This window comes from Rhizopus microsporus, assembly GCF_002708625.1.
Source record: "Rhizopus microsporus ATCC 52813 unplaced genomic scaffold scaffold_11, whole genome shotgun sequence".
NCBI lineage: Eukaryota > Fungi > Mucoromycota > Mucoromycetes > Mucorales > Rhizopodaceae > Rhizopus > Rhizopus microsporus.
The window spans coordinates 589,024-602,678 of NW_019671926.1; the positions used below are offsets into that span (position 1 = coordinate 589,024).

The window sequence follows — 13,655 nt, forward strand, 5'->3', positions numbered from 1 at the left end:
TTGTATGCCATTGTTGATCTACCATTTGACATCAAACTTGGTAACAAATGAATTATTGTTACCATAGTAACACTTGATCTACACCTTCATACTGTGTTGATTTGTTTCTATAGCAGTAGGGTAATGTATACAGCGAAAATATTGGCTATATTTTACTTTTATGTAACGTGTTACAACTAAGATAACGTTCAGATTCTTCAACTCGGTGTACTGTAGTACAAGAAAATATTGCTGATTGGTTCCTCTTTTAACATTACTAAATACTACAATTATGAAATAGTGTACAAGCAAAAGGTAACGCTGAGAATCTTTTATTACTGCTCCGTGATTATTTACAGTGACTTATTATGATTGATTTGTTACAATTTTACACCACCCATGGTTACCCCTTTTCAAGTAACAGTTTAGATAGTCACTTGAAAGAACAAAGTTACACACGGATTAAAAATCGAATTGTGCAACACTAAAACGATAAACGCATTGTTTCGTATTTGATCCCTGGGAAATACTATAAATACTTGCAATTCCTTTCTTCTTCATTTTTTCTTTTTTATCCTGTTTTATTCTATGGACGAAATTACCCACTCCCCTATTCATCGTCATGACACAAACGAAAGCAAAGTAATAGCTGGTTCTTATACTGAGCATGTTCATGATATAGGCGGGAAAGACAGAAGTCATATTCCAGAGCATCTTCGTATTCCAGTACCAGATCAGGAAAAAGCTGCCCCTACTTTCTTTTCAAGGGTTGGCGGCAAGATCAATTCATTTTGCAGCAAGTTTATCTTTTCTCCAAGCATGAAGATAATCCGCTTTTTGCAAAAGAGAACCAACCTCACATTCTGGATTGTCCTGGCCATGGTCATTGGTATTCTCATTGGTCGATTTGCTCCTGCTGCTGGCAAAGAAATCAAGCCATTGGGTGATGCATTCATCCAAATGATCAAGATTATTATCGTTCCTCTCGTCTTTAGTGTTCTCGTCATCGGTATCGCCGGTCACGGTGATGATATTGCAAAAGTAGGCAAACTGGCGATCAAGACAATCATTGTAAGTAAAAAAAAAATGCATTGCATCAATGACTTGTATTTACGTTTTATTTTCAGTATTTCGAAGTGGTCACCACATTAGCTCTTGCTGTTGGCCTTATTATGGCAAATATTATCAAACCTGGCGCAGGTGTTATATTACCTGTAGGACAAGATACGTCGGCCGTACAAGAAATGGCTAATAAGGAAAAAACTTCCATTACTTGGTCAGGTGAAATGTTTCTTATTATTCCCGAAAGCTTCTTCAAGGCTGCTGTTGAAAACAAGGTTCTTGCTATCGTCTTTTGTGCTGTCATGTTTTCTTGCGCCATGATGAAAGCAGACAAGAAGAGCAAGAAAGTCATGCTCGAGATTAATGAAGCCCTTTCTCAGGTAAAACAAAAAAAGATACATGTAAAGAAAACATGTCCTTATTTTTTTTTTTAACTTTAGGTCATGTTTAAATTTGTCGGTTTGGTCATGAATTGTAAGCATCACTTTATATATGCCGACATAGTATGCTTAACATTTTTTTTCTAATAGATGCTCCTATTGGTATTGGTGCTGCCTTGGCTGCTACTGTAGGCGCTAATGGTATCAGTGTTCTTGCCAACCTTGGCAAGCTCATTGGTTGTGTCTATGCATCCTTGGTTATCTTTTTAATTGTCATTTTGGTTCCCATCATGTTGGTTTGCAGAATTCCCGTTATTGGTTTCTTTAAAGCAATTGGTCAACCATGGTTGCTTGCATTCAGTTCAGCTTCCAGTGAATCGGCACTTCCTTTGGCATTTGAGCGCATGCGCGAATTTGGTTGCCCCAACTCACTTACTGGTTTTGTGATCCCTTGGTAAGTTTTTTTTTAAGGGAGCTCTAAACATATACTTACTTTCCTAAAATCAGTGGCTACTCTTTCAATCTCGACGGCACTACCCTCTATCTCTCCTTGGCCACGATCTTTTCTGCTCAGGCAGCAGGAATGGATTTACCCATCAGCACTCAACTCTCTATCATGGGCACCTTGATGCTTTCATCTAAAGGTGTTGCAGCCATTCCCCGTGCTTCACTTGTTGTCTTGTCAGGCACACTCAGTCAGTACAATATACCCCTGGAAGCCGTACTAATGATTATGGGTGTTGATGCCATCATGGACATGGCTCGTACTTCACTCAATGTACTTGGTAACTGTCTCGGCTGTTGTGTGATGTCACGTATCGAAGGATCCTTCAGAGGCGAAGAATGGCGTCAAGAAGAAGAAGACCGTCGATACAAGCGATGGCTTGATGAACAGGAAAAGTATAACACTGATGATAATCTATCCAACGTCATTGTCATCCGTGATGAAAAGAATGTATAGTAACTTATTTTTATAATTGTATCAGTATTTATCCATAATATTTTTAGCAATAAAACTTGATAGAAAAAAGTTTCTTTTTATCGACTCGTTTAGACGTTTTGCTGTCTTTTTATTTTATTAAATCATTATTTAATTTGTATGTTGTTAGTATTTACACTCGAGTGAATGCGTTTTCTATTAATGTATGATGCAGTTTTCTTTTCTTTTCTTTTCTTTTTTTCTATAAAGAAGTTGATTGTAAAAGAGCATTTTTTGGTGTTCGCATCAGAGGTAGACGTTTGCGGGATAGTTCTATAACAACACGTTTACGTGTTATGTTTTCACTGCATGCATCCGTACAGTACCATGACTCATCACTCTCTAATACGCTGCTACTTATTTCGTGATGAAAGCATTTTTGATGAAATGATTTGGGACAGCCATCGCAAAAGATGAGTCGATTATTTTGCCATGATTCTTTCTTTTGACAAACAGAACAGTATAGCTGAAGGATAGGTCGCGTGCGTTTTGCGAGAGGTTCCTTTAGATATTCAGTTAGATCCAATCTTGGAAGCTTACAGGCGAATCCATAGCCTTTATAGTCACACCCATGTTTACTGCGCGGTATATAAGGTAAGCAAATAATAAAAAAAACTTGGGGACAAACTTACTTGCAAAGCGTGCGTTTACCCCAGGGGCCTGGCCTCCAATTGATTCCTTCTGTTGTACCACAATAGCGACACCAGTCAATATTCTGCTTTGTAAATGTTTCATAGAGAGTGGGTGAAGAGGATGACCTCGCGATAGGTTCAACGATCGTGTCATTCTTTTTTTGGTCAATGGCTGTTGCTGACTTTGAATGTTCATATTGCTGGTGACATTGATGTTCATCTTTGCTGTGGGCAATATGAGATTGTGCAACAAGGATATATATATTTTTTTACTTTGTCTCATGATTTTACCTGTCTGATGAGTGTTGTATAGGAATCGCGTTTAATGTCGTCGCACTACTTTTTTTTTCTTTGGTTTTGCGCTTCTTACATGGTGCATCACGGCCTATAGCCCTGTTGCTAACAGTACATTCATTGATATTCCGCTTGATTCCCGAATGATTGTCTTGATCGCTTTTTTGCTCTGCTTCCAAATCAAAATCACAAAGGAACAGTGTGTGATTATCATCTTGCACACAGTAATCTTCATCTTCACTGGCAGAGCTACTGCTGCAAATACTGCTTGTGCGCTCAAAGAGACTCATGTTGAGTTCCGTAAGATCGCTGACATCATCGACTTTGGAAAAGCCAAGCTCACTTGATGGGCTCATCATCGCCGGCGGAGAGAAAAAGACATCATTTAACAGCTTGTTTTCGATATCGACTTGTTCTGCGTCTTCTTGCTCTATTGATGCTTGAGAAGGTACAGTGAATGGCGAAATGTAGTACGGATGCTGTTTATAATGAATGCGGAGATAATATAGTTAGGATCAAGTGTTCAAAAAGATAAACTGAGGAGAGATAAAGAAAGAAAAAGAAAAAACAGAAAGTATATAATTTGAAAAAAAAGGAGGAAGGAGGAAAAGGGGGTAAAAGAGACATACCAATGGTAGTGTAGCTAGTGTTTCATCAAGGCTTGATATGAAGCTTGATGTTTCCATAAAAGGTACCCGAGTTATAAAAGGAGATATTGCTAATCCTTCTTGAACCATATGTGTTGGCTTATCATTGTAGGAAGGGTTTATATGAAGATGAATAATAGGTTGCATTGTAGATTAAGCAAATAAGAGAAGCAAGAAGAAAAAGGATAGAAAAAAGAGAAAGAAATGGCTTTGTTTATTAAATGCTCAGGATACTTTGCTTTCAGATGATGTACTGGCAAACTCCGTGAAATAGGCTATTTAAAGTCCCGATTAAAGCTTCCCTACTGATATGTATATTTTTGATTTCTTGGCTCAAATTTGGCTTTAGGGCGATCTGTTTAAACCTCAGGTTATTCTGTTCTATAAATAAATAAATAAAAAGATGACACTTGCTTAATCCCGTTCAGTGATTGCATATTACTGCATACTATTAGAAAGGATAAAATCCTTGGCATATTGATACTTGTGATAAATTTATAAACGTGGCTCCCAGTCGGAAAGTTTATTTTTCATTCTAATGGAAACACAGGGCCCTCTGCTGGTAAAAAGAGAGAGAGGGGGGGGGCATCCCATAATTTAAAAGCCTAGAAGCACGCTTCAAAATGGGGGGAGAGGGAAGGAAAGACAAAAGGAGGCATCAGCTTACCAAATTTGGTAAAGTTCATATCAGAAATCCAAAATTACTCGTCGTTTTCAATTGCTATTGGCAGACTGAGATTCTTTCATTATGTTAAATGAAATAATAGCGCAATTATTCGGCGGGAAACAATGGAAAACACGACATATGAAGAATATCAAGATAAACGGTGTTCTCAAAATAGATGCTCTCAGTTATAAGGGATTTCGATAGTTTCGTCGAGTCAAAAGGGAATGACTATCGAATCCAAGACACTTCAGGCTCAAGAGAACAGTAAAAGAAAGCGAAATATCGCGCCATTCCACAGACAAGAATCTTTGACTATCGCAGAGCTTTCATCAACTTTATGGTTCATTTCTTGTCAAAGAAAATAGCGGTTTAATTCATTATTTTAGAGGACTGTTCATGTTGACACATACATATTTACTCTTTTCAAGCGAAGGTACTGACAGTAAGATAATTTGGATTTGCAAATTATGCAAGGTATGATATTTGAGCAAAAGAGCAGTTTCTCTTCGTATTAAGGATATTTAAGCATGTATTATGTTCATACATTGTAAAAGAACACCATCTTTGCAAATCCTGAGTTTCAGTTATAAAAAGGCATATTTAACAGAATAATGTAGTGCTTATAGATCTATGCAAATAGCCGCTGTGTAGCTATAGTAGATCCTTTTTCTTAAAAAAACAACATGTATGCTAATCTCATTTAAATCGTCTACGTGCGCAATAAGGACTTAAATGTGCTGTTTGTGTGGCATAATATATATTTTATTGTTCTAACTTTCTCTTCTTTGAATTCTTTTCCTTGTTCAAGAAATACTCGCCACTCTCCAGTTGTAAATCGATCTTTGATTTGACAGGTGCTGGAGGGAATGGTGTATATTCTTTCTTTGGTTTCTCGATAACCTTCTTCTTTGATTTAACATTCTTCTTCTTGAACTTGGGTAAGAATCTATCCCAGGATTCAGTTGCCAGTTTAGGATCCTTTGCAAGCTCTCGCTTAATCATGAGTTCCTATAGTAACATATAAGTAAAAAGAACCTATCAGTATGTATATGCTTACTTTTATGTGATAAATAGGGTGAATGTTCTTCATACAATCAATCACAATACGACGAAGATCCTTAAGTCCCTTATATGGACCCATGGCAGCAACTGTATTACCTTGAACCATCATATAGCATTTTGTCAAGAGTTCAATGGCCTAAGAAATCCACATGAGTATCACCATAGCCTTATACTTCAATTGTTTTTTACTTTCAGAGTTGAACCATTAGGTCCAATCAATCTTTGTCTACGCTTTACAAATCTTTCTTTGTTACGAGTGATGTTTCCAATCTTTATGATATCACAAGCAATTCCATCCTCCATAATTTTGACTGCCTATATTTCTTTATTTAGCAACTGTCTCCAGAAATTTCTCTTTTAAGTACCTGCGGAAAAGGTACACTTCTTGCTAATAGCTTTATAAGGTCTCTTGCTTTAATAATTGAATAAGGATCCCAAGACTTTCTTGTTGTCTTTACTGTCATGCTGCCTTCCACCAAATCTAAAACACATGCAATTCCCTTTTTGATTATGTTAGTTCCTTTCTCTCTCGTCTTTTTTTTTTCATACCCATTTCTCAAGAGCTTTTGTAACCAGTGGCCAGCATTCTTTCAAATAAGCTTCTCTGTATTTAGGAAATAATGTTGCAAATGAAGATTCTTCTGTGAATGGCTGTGAAGTAAATTCTGGTTTATATTCTTCAATCTTCCAATGATCAATGTCGTCGGTATCCCAAGCTATGATATAAATCAGTTTATGACTTTTCTTTATATTATTGTCTTTAAGCCTACGTTTATCTTTTCTAAATCTTTTGTTGTTTCTTTGTTGCTCTGGTTGCTCTGTTTCTGCCATTATTAAAAGTTTATTTTATGAAAAAAAAAAAAAAAAGTAAAATAGTTGAATGCATTATACGATTCTGTGGCTTATATTTCAAGTCACACCGATCCACCCACATTTGTTGTGCCATATAATCTGATTTTCAGGAACCCGGCTCTGTTTTCCTTACATTATGGCAGCTGAAAGAGCAACCCTAGTTTTAGGCGGTGCAGCCGTCGGCGCTATATCATTTGCAGCCTATCAAAAGTTCACACAAAAGCCTGTGAAGCCGCTTCAGCCGGCTGTCATGCCATCTCCACCTTCGCAACAGCGCCCCATGGCTCCCAGTAACAACAAAGCCTTGGATAACCTTGAAAAAGCCAAGGCTATTTTGCCATTTGGCTTTCCTGGCCCAGTCAATGATCTTATATACCGAAGTGCCTATGTCACTTCATACAATCGTCGTGACCGTAATCCCAACTGGGTCGCTGAACATTTAACTGTAGACAGCTTAAAGCGTGGTGATGATGTGGATCGCCAAAAGTCTAACTTCAAAGAAGACGACGGTGTTCCTCCTCAATTCCGAGCTAAACTCGCTGATTATTTCCGAAGTGGATTCGATAGAGGACATATGGTTCCAGCTGCTGATGTCAAGAACAGTCAAGTATCTATGGACGAAACATTTTATTTAACAAATATAGCACCTCAAGTAGGAGAAGGATTCAACAGAGACTGTAAGATAACAGAGATGATGGGAAAATGACGTATTAACATGTATCTAGATTGGGCCTATCTTGAAAACTTTTGTAGAACCTTGACCCAAAAGTTCTCTGATGTCTATGTCTTTACTGGGCCTTTATATTTGCCTCATCAGGAAGCCGACGGAAAATTCTATGTCAAATATCAAGTGATTGGCAATCCTCCCAATGTGGCTGTTCCTACACACTTTTATAAGGTCATCATGACCCACAAGAACGGTCGATACAGTGTCGGCGCTTTCGTGTTACCCAACGCACCTATTCCAGACAACACGCCATTGGAAGCTTTCAAGGTGCCTTTGGACGCAGTTGAGCGAGGCGCTGGTCTTGTGTTCTTTGAGAGAATGGGAGATAGTAAATACGCATTACCTGACCTTTGCAAGGAAACAGAATGCAAATTAGTCGTTAGAAAGTTCAATGATGCTCAAAAGAAGGCCTTACCCTCTCACTAATTATCCCACTACATTAAAATCAAAAATGTAAAAAAATCATAACTGCTTGCACATAAAGTATGAATGCCCTCTTTATTTTCTGTTTACGCATAAATATATTATTAGTATGAAAAAGTTCCTTTTTTTTTTCGAACGCTATTACTATGGCCGTTGTAAAGCTGACAAGTGCTTCTCGTTATTCCAAAGGTAGCCGATGGTGTTATTCAATGTACAAACAGATCTCTTTTCTTTGGCGTCATAGAGTAAAGAAAACAAGGATACATATAAGTGTACTGTTTTATTAAAAATAAATTTCAGAAAGAGGATAAAATTATGACATCTATTGCATACTAAAAAAAAGTATCTACGCAAAGGTTAAAAATAAAATGCGTACAAAAGGAGACGACATACAAATGAGAGTAATAAGTACCAAGGAAAGAATATAAAGAACTATACAGTTAGTTATGTAAGAAAATTATTATATGTATACAATTTACTCCGAAAGCATCTAGATATGTCCTAGCGATAACTAGGACGGAGAATCATCATCTAAGCGTGTTCTAGTTCTTGGTTGCCCCTGGTCGTCCACTCTTCTTCAACGTCTTGCAGGAGCAACAGCAACCCGGCGAAGCTTATGAGGAACCATGTCATTACGTCGAAGCCTACGAAGGATGTGCATGTAGTTAAGGCAAGCAGCAACATCCCTGTTCCATAAATGATATCTATCTGGTGCTGCCATGGCGAGTTTACAATATAGATTGGTGCATCTCCAAGCAATGTTCAATCAGTATAAAGTCATTCAAGTGGTTAATGTATTATTACCTTAAAAGACCATGACAGACAACCGTAGAGTATCGCTCTCGTTGATACGGTCGTGGATTTGGAACACGACGGAACGTGTGAAGGCTTTCGTTGTGGCATGTTGGACAGCACCTACTGGTCTTGTACTCGTCTATAAGATAGACTTGGAACCCATGTCTCTTGAGGAGTCTTCAGAAACCAAGGCCACGGATGGGCTCATGATACCTAGTATGGGGAGCGGACCAGTTTCCCATCACAAACACGGTGTCTTCTCCAAACTTGGCGTGTAAGCCTTGAGTAAGCTTTTGGTCGGCACGTTGTTTGTTGACGTACGCTGAAAGACGGATCTTGCGAAAGAGGGGGTATCCATTATCATGGTTTGTGATGGTATGTCCATAGAATCGACTGAGAGCGGCAAACTGTTCAGGTCTGGCTTGAAGGAAGCGGCCAGAGTCTTCTACGGATACGGTGCTGCTTGGCTGTTGAGAAAGGGTTTGCTCAGCTTGAGCGACATCAGGATTCTGGACTTTGAGATCTTGCAAGATTCGACGGTACTTTTTAGTTTTCCACGGCTTACCTTGCTGTTATTTAGCGTACCGAAATTGCACTGGTTGCTCTGATGTAGAGTTTTCGTGTACAGGATACAACATATCTCTTTTTCCTGGGCCCACAGCGATGCATCGACCAGAAATCTTTTGATGACTTCGACGAGTTAGATTGGTGATGTAGGAGGTAGCTTCATACTCCACTGTGAACCTTGCCGTGTATCTTGTTTGCCTGTCGAATCTCTTCTTGAGAACCGTGACATCAACACCATCAGTTTGAATAGTGCCACAGAATCAAGCTGTCCACCTTCTTGCGGTGTGAGGGCTTTTGAATCAAGGTTGACAATTCGGCGTCAATAGTCCAGTTTATCAACAGCATTAGACCATCGAATTCCCAGGATATTTTGAATGACAAGTTACATTCAGTTCTTACAAAATTGTAGACAGTGCTTTTAGAGACCTTGAAATCCTGAAGCTTTTAAAGTAGTCGCTCCATTACTTGCTCCAAGGCGGCTAAAGGATTCTCATCTATGTACTCCAAGATCACCTGCTTGTGTTCTTGAAGTATACGCGAGCGACCGGTTTTCTTATGCTTTATAAAAATATTATCAGGATCTGTTTTGCACATTTGAGCCTATCTTTGAGCTGTGCGAACATGAATACCTAATTGTTTTGCAGCAGCTGAAGCACTCATAACTTTCTTAAACATCAGTTTAAAGAATCTAACTTTGCCTTGATCCGTATAGAGTGTGTACGCTCGCTTACTCGACGCCTCCTTCATGCAAACATCTGGGTCATCTTTTGCATCTTCATCCACCATAGAGCTTACGTCGAAATTATTCTCCTGAGGCTTATTATGCAAATATTGGGTGTGTAATCTAACTGTTTCTAATGTATACCGCTCTTCATCAATAATGTACTCCATAGGCTCAGGTCTACCGTATTCACCAACTACATTATCATGCCCATCTTCATAGAAAATTTGAAAGCTCATTTTGTAATACTTGGATTTAATGAGAAAGAGAGTAAAAAAAGAAGAAAGCAGAGAGCTGATGATGCTTTCATGCTTAATATACTCATATTTTGTACGATAAAGCTTCTACATATACGACATTTAATTTATCAGCAAGCGAAATCAACCAACGGTTAACGTGACATTAGAATCTTACAAGCGCGAATTTTACTCTTGGCATCAGTGTCAGTAATTTTTGGAAATACTGTATAACAGGCTCACAGCCGCTCTCCCATGGTCCATTCGTTGGCCAGCTATATGCGCTCTTCTTCACGAACTTGACTACCTCCATCATTAAAAGTGTCTGCCTTCCCCACCCTCTCACCTCGGGCAAAAGCTCCTCGATTGGCTTCTTCCTTTCCCTCACTAGTGTATCTTACACTTGGTCCAACATCATTTCTTCCATAAATTTTTTACCCTTGATCCCATAAGGGTTTATTAGTTACCAATTCTTTATTCTCTTTTGACCTGCCTCGGGCAAAGAAGATATATTATTATTATCGTGCGTCCACTTGAGGCTTTAACTATAAATAAAACTGTTTAACCGTATAACAGGCTCACATTGTGAAAAAAATATCCTGTAGCAGCAAGAGCATTGTTCAAAGCTTAGCGCGCCAAACCATAATGAAGATCAAAAAATGAGCACTTCCTCGTTACACTTTAGTTAATTTTCTACAGAAACGAGGAAGGTTGACGTAAAAAATGCTTGTAGTTTATTAAAAGCAGAGAAACTTGTTTTTTTTATTCATTAAATCTTGCATTCGTTTTTCCAAGATCTCATGTGCCCTTTCTGCTTTTTGCTTCAATTTCTTTTCCATCTCAAGCTCTTGCTGTGTATCCTTTAGTTTTTGTTTGGAACACATTTGCTGTTCCATCAAGGCTTCTATTTCCTGCTGTTGCTGATGAACCTTTAGTTCGAGATGATGTAGACTGTCATCTCTCGCAAAGGTCTGTTTCTTGACCGGTGTGTCATTGTCATTTTCTTGAGGTAATGGAGGGATGGGTTCACTAGGCGGTTCGCTTGGAGGAGGTGGTATGACCGTATTGGACTGTCGAAGTTGCTTTGGCGTATCTGAATCCCTTATTCTGCTTTTATGGGATGAGATAGAGGTTATGCTCTGCATCTTATGACTTGCTCGACTCTCCATCGACCCATGACTGCCTTGACTGACTCGATGAAGATCCCTCTCAAGTTGTTTCTTGACAAGCGTTAATTTCACAATATCGTTTTCGAGTGCACGAATTTGTTCGGTAAAGTCATCACGCTGGCTCGTCATTTGTGATTCGAAGCCTGCGAGTGTCGATTTCAGGTTTGAGTTTTCGAGCAAGAGTCGTTTCATGACCTCTTCTTTATCGGCGTCGTCAATGTTTTCTTGTATCCAGCGCATACATTCCTCTTGCGTCTCAAAGTGGTTATAATGACCATATGCTGATATAATGCTACTGCTGTCGCTATTACGTCTTACTCGAATCGGTCTGTCTATGATCACTGGTTCTGACAGTGGTCTGTCGGGCACACCCTTGTTGGTGTTCAACTGACAATGGAGTGACTGAATACTTGTCTTTAAGCATTCGATCGTCTTGGCTTGCTGGTCCACCACCTGTTTCATTGACTTGGACTCATTCAGAGCATTCTCATAGCTGATTTCAAAGTCCTTTTCGTCAATCTGTTTTTGATGCTTGAGTGCAGACAATTCAAGTTCGAGCTTATGGATCAGTCCGGACGCATCGTGCTGTTTGATCATCGCGCGACAGGAATCAAGATCTGCTTGTAATTCAGCGACACGTTTCTCAAGCGAATTGCTCCTTGCTGTCTGTAAGGCCAATGTATGGTGCGTCTTTTCTGATTCCTGGAGATGTTCCTGAAGCTGAGAATAAAATCTGTCCCGTTGGGAACGAACATGCTCGACTTGTTCCTCTAGTTCCTTGATACGGTTCTCAAGCGCTGTCGTCCTTTGTTGATCGAGAGGATCGTCTTTGTCGTACATCAAGCGTTCAATCTCGCTATTCTTTTGTGAAAGCTCCTTTTCTTGTCTCTCAAACTCTGATCTAAAATAACCCAATGCCTCCAGGGCCCTTGCGCTGTCTTGATCTTGCTTAAAGATGAGATTTTCTACTACGCTAAACATCTGTCCGAGCTGATGTCTGTCGAGGCTGAGATGATCTAGGTCGCGAATGATGTTCTTTAGACCGTCCTCTAGCCGCTGATTGGCACAGTACGTGTTTTCATAAAGGGTCTCTGTTTCCTGAAGCTTGGTCTCTAGAAAATCAATTAGCTGATCCTGTTTTGCTTGTATAGTGAGTAAGTGATCGGCAAGGTCAACATATTGTTGACGTGTGGATATCATATGCTGCAGTTCATGCTCCACATGCATGTTACGGTCCCTGGTGACGGTCACCTGGTTCTGAAGTTCTTCAATTTGACGGTTGAGATCGGATAACAGTACCTTGTCCTCATCGGCTTCCGGTACGGTCAGATGGGTAAAGTTGGAGATAGACGAAAAGGTCGAGCGTGCCTTGTGGTCTTGGTCTGAGGAGACAGACTGCATGGAGCCTCGGTTGTAGGAGCGGAGTGAGTTTAGTTCTGAACTCATTTTTAGAATCGTCTGGCGTAAATAAGCCTCGCTCTCAGATGAGGGTGCGCCATCCCTTTTTTGACAGAAACTTGACGTGATGTCGAGCGCTCGTCGAACGAGGTCTAGGTCATCGGCTTGACTGATGGATGTCAAAAGAGTCACATTTGTGTTGATGTTCAATAGGCTGCTTATATGTTCTGGATCCTGCCCAGAGGTGTCTGTGATTGTGAACTGAGATGAGTGGGTTTTTTGATGGATGAAGATGGTAAATGATGAAGTGGTGGATGGATCATGATGACTTAATCCAAGTTTATAATATCTAAACCATTGTTTAATAAAAAATGTGAAGTATATAATTGTTGATCTAACCTTAGCATGTCATTTATGCTGGTTATCTGCATTGTGTCTTTTTCATGGGGTAATAGATTAAATGGGGTATCATCCCTTAATGATTCAGTGAATTTGATATAAATTTGATTATCTGTGCAAGAAAATATAGGTGCCAATGATAATATCAGTCTAGTATCCAATAGGCTATTTCTATTAAGGGAAGGATCCTGTTGTTTATAAAAATTATGATGAGTGTGTAACACGATTGATATATATTTGGACTTACAAAAATAACGATATTTGCATCTTTGCCTAAAATGACACATGTGTATTAATAGAAATTATTTAAAAAAGGATAATAATATTAAACCTTTTAGTAAATGGTGGGGTATTTTGTCAAAATAGTCTGATAGTTGATTAAAGTCAAGGACATGATCATAGGAATAAATAGGAGTATTGGTAATTGAAGGTAAAATGACTTGAGTTTCTGATATTTTCAAGACTTGATTATTGTCATTTGTGAATAAACATAAAGCTATTGTTTATTAATATAATTATTTTTTTTTTTTTGAATATAATAAATTTTCAGTTACCAATTTGTAAATGATCAAGATTCATTACTTATAAAAAAGAGTGAAAAATGAGGGAGAAGGATGTGTTTAGACAGTTTATAAAACAAAAGAAAGAAAGAAAGAAAGGAAAGAG

General features: G+C 38.8%; 5 protein-coding genes across 5 annotated transcripts; 2 read left to right on the forward strand and 3 right to left on the reverse strand.

Annotated features, from left to right (window-relative positions):
* Window positions 1–567: 567 nt before the first annotated feature.
* RHIMIDRAFT_298040 (SDF-domain-containing protein) lies at window positions 568–2,649 on the forward strand (the record flags this gene model as incomplete). Its single annotated transcript, XM_023614291.1, has 5 exons — window positions 568–1,050; window positions 1,107–1,421; window positions 1,482–1,515; window positions 1,572–1,875; window positions 1,929–2,649. 5 exons carry the CDS (start codon window positions 568–570, stop codon window positions 2,380–2,382), a joined length of 1,590 nt encoding a protein of 529 aa, XP_023465111.1. The 3' UTR covers window positions 2,383–2,649.
* RHIMIDRAFT_314233 (uncharacterized protein) lies at window positions 2,603–4,396 on the reverse strand (the record flags this gene model as incomplete). Its single annotated transcript, XM_023614919.1, has 4 exons — window positions 3,956–4,396; window positions 3,324–3,805; window positions 3,033–3,257; window positions 2,603–2,978 (listed from the first exon to the last, which is right to left on the reverse strand). The coding sequence occupies exons 1-4, from the start codon at window positions 4,118–4,120 to the stop codon at window positions 2,603–2,605; spliced, it is 1,248 nt and encodes a 415-aa protein (XP_023465112.1). The 5' UTR covers window positions 4,121–4,396.
* A 984-nt stretch (window positions 4,397–5,380) lies between these two features.
* Window positions 5,381–6,568, reverse strand: RHIMIDRAFT_257441 (KRR1 small subunit processome component). The gene is made up of 6 exons (XM_023611283.1): window positions 6,473–6,568; window positions 6,252–6,418; window positions 6,068–6,202; window positions 5,892–6,017; window positions 5,698–5,838; window positions 5,381–5,648 (listed from the first exon to the last, which is right to left on the reverse strand). Exons 1-6 carry the CDS (start codon window positions 6,531–6,533, stop codon window positions 5,403–5,405), a joined length of 876 nt encoding a protein of 291 aa, XP_023465113.1. The 5' UTR covers window positions 6,534–6,568; the 3' UTR covers window positions 5,381–5,402.
* Window positions 6,569–6,834: 266 nt separating this feature from the next.
* On the forward strand, window positions 6,835–7,707 carry RHIMIDRAFT_204431 (mitochondrial nuclease; the record flags this gene model as incomplete). The annotated part of the gene is made up of 2 exons (XM_023606759.1): window positions 6,835–7,231; window positions 7,280–7,707. The coding sequence occupies 2 exons, from the start codon at window positions 6,835–6,837 to the stop codon at window positions 7,705–7,707; spliced, it is 825 nt and encodes a 274-aa protein (XP_023465114.1).
* A 2,864-nt stretch (window positions 7,708–10,571) lies between these two features.
* Window positions 10,572–13,568, reverse strand: RHIMIDRAFT_314236 (uncharacterized protein; the record flags this gene model as incomplete). The annotated part of the gene is made up of 5 exons (XM_023614920.1): window positions 10,572–12,939; window positions 12,990–13,177; window positions 13,237–13,262; window positions 13,321–13,485; window positions 13,544–13,568. 5 exons carry the CDS (start codon window positions 13,566–13,568, stop codon window positions 10,761–10,763), a joined length of 2,583 nt encoding a protein of 860 aa, XP_023465115.1. The 3' UTR covers window positions 10,572–10,760.
* Between the last annotated feature and the right edge of the window lie 87 nt (window positions 13,569–13,655).

What these genes read in the sequence shown, in the direction of transcription:
- RHIMIDRAFT_257441 (XM_023611283.1), bottom strand. Translation starts at nt 6,533, where the DNA reads ATGGCAGAAACAGAGCAACCAGAGCAACAAAGAAACAACAAAAGATTT. An exon ending in AAGATTTAGAAAAGATAAAC is followed by an intron (nt 6,419 to 6,472) that starts GTAGGCTTAAAG and finishes TTTATATCATAG; the next exon opens with CTTGGGATACCGACGACATT. An exon ending in CTAATGGTTCAACTCTGAAA is followed by an intron (nt 5,839 to 5,891) that starts GTAAAAAACAAT and finishes TGGATTTCTTAG; the next exon opens with GCCATTGAACTCTTGACAAA.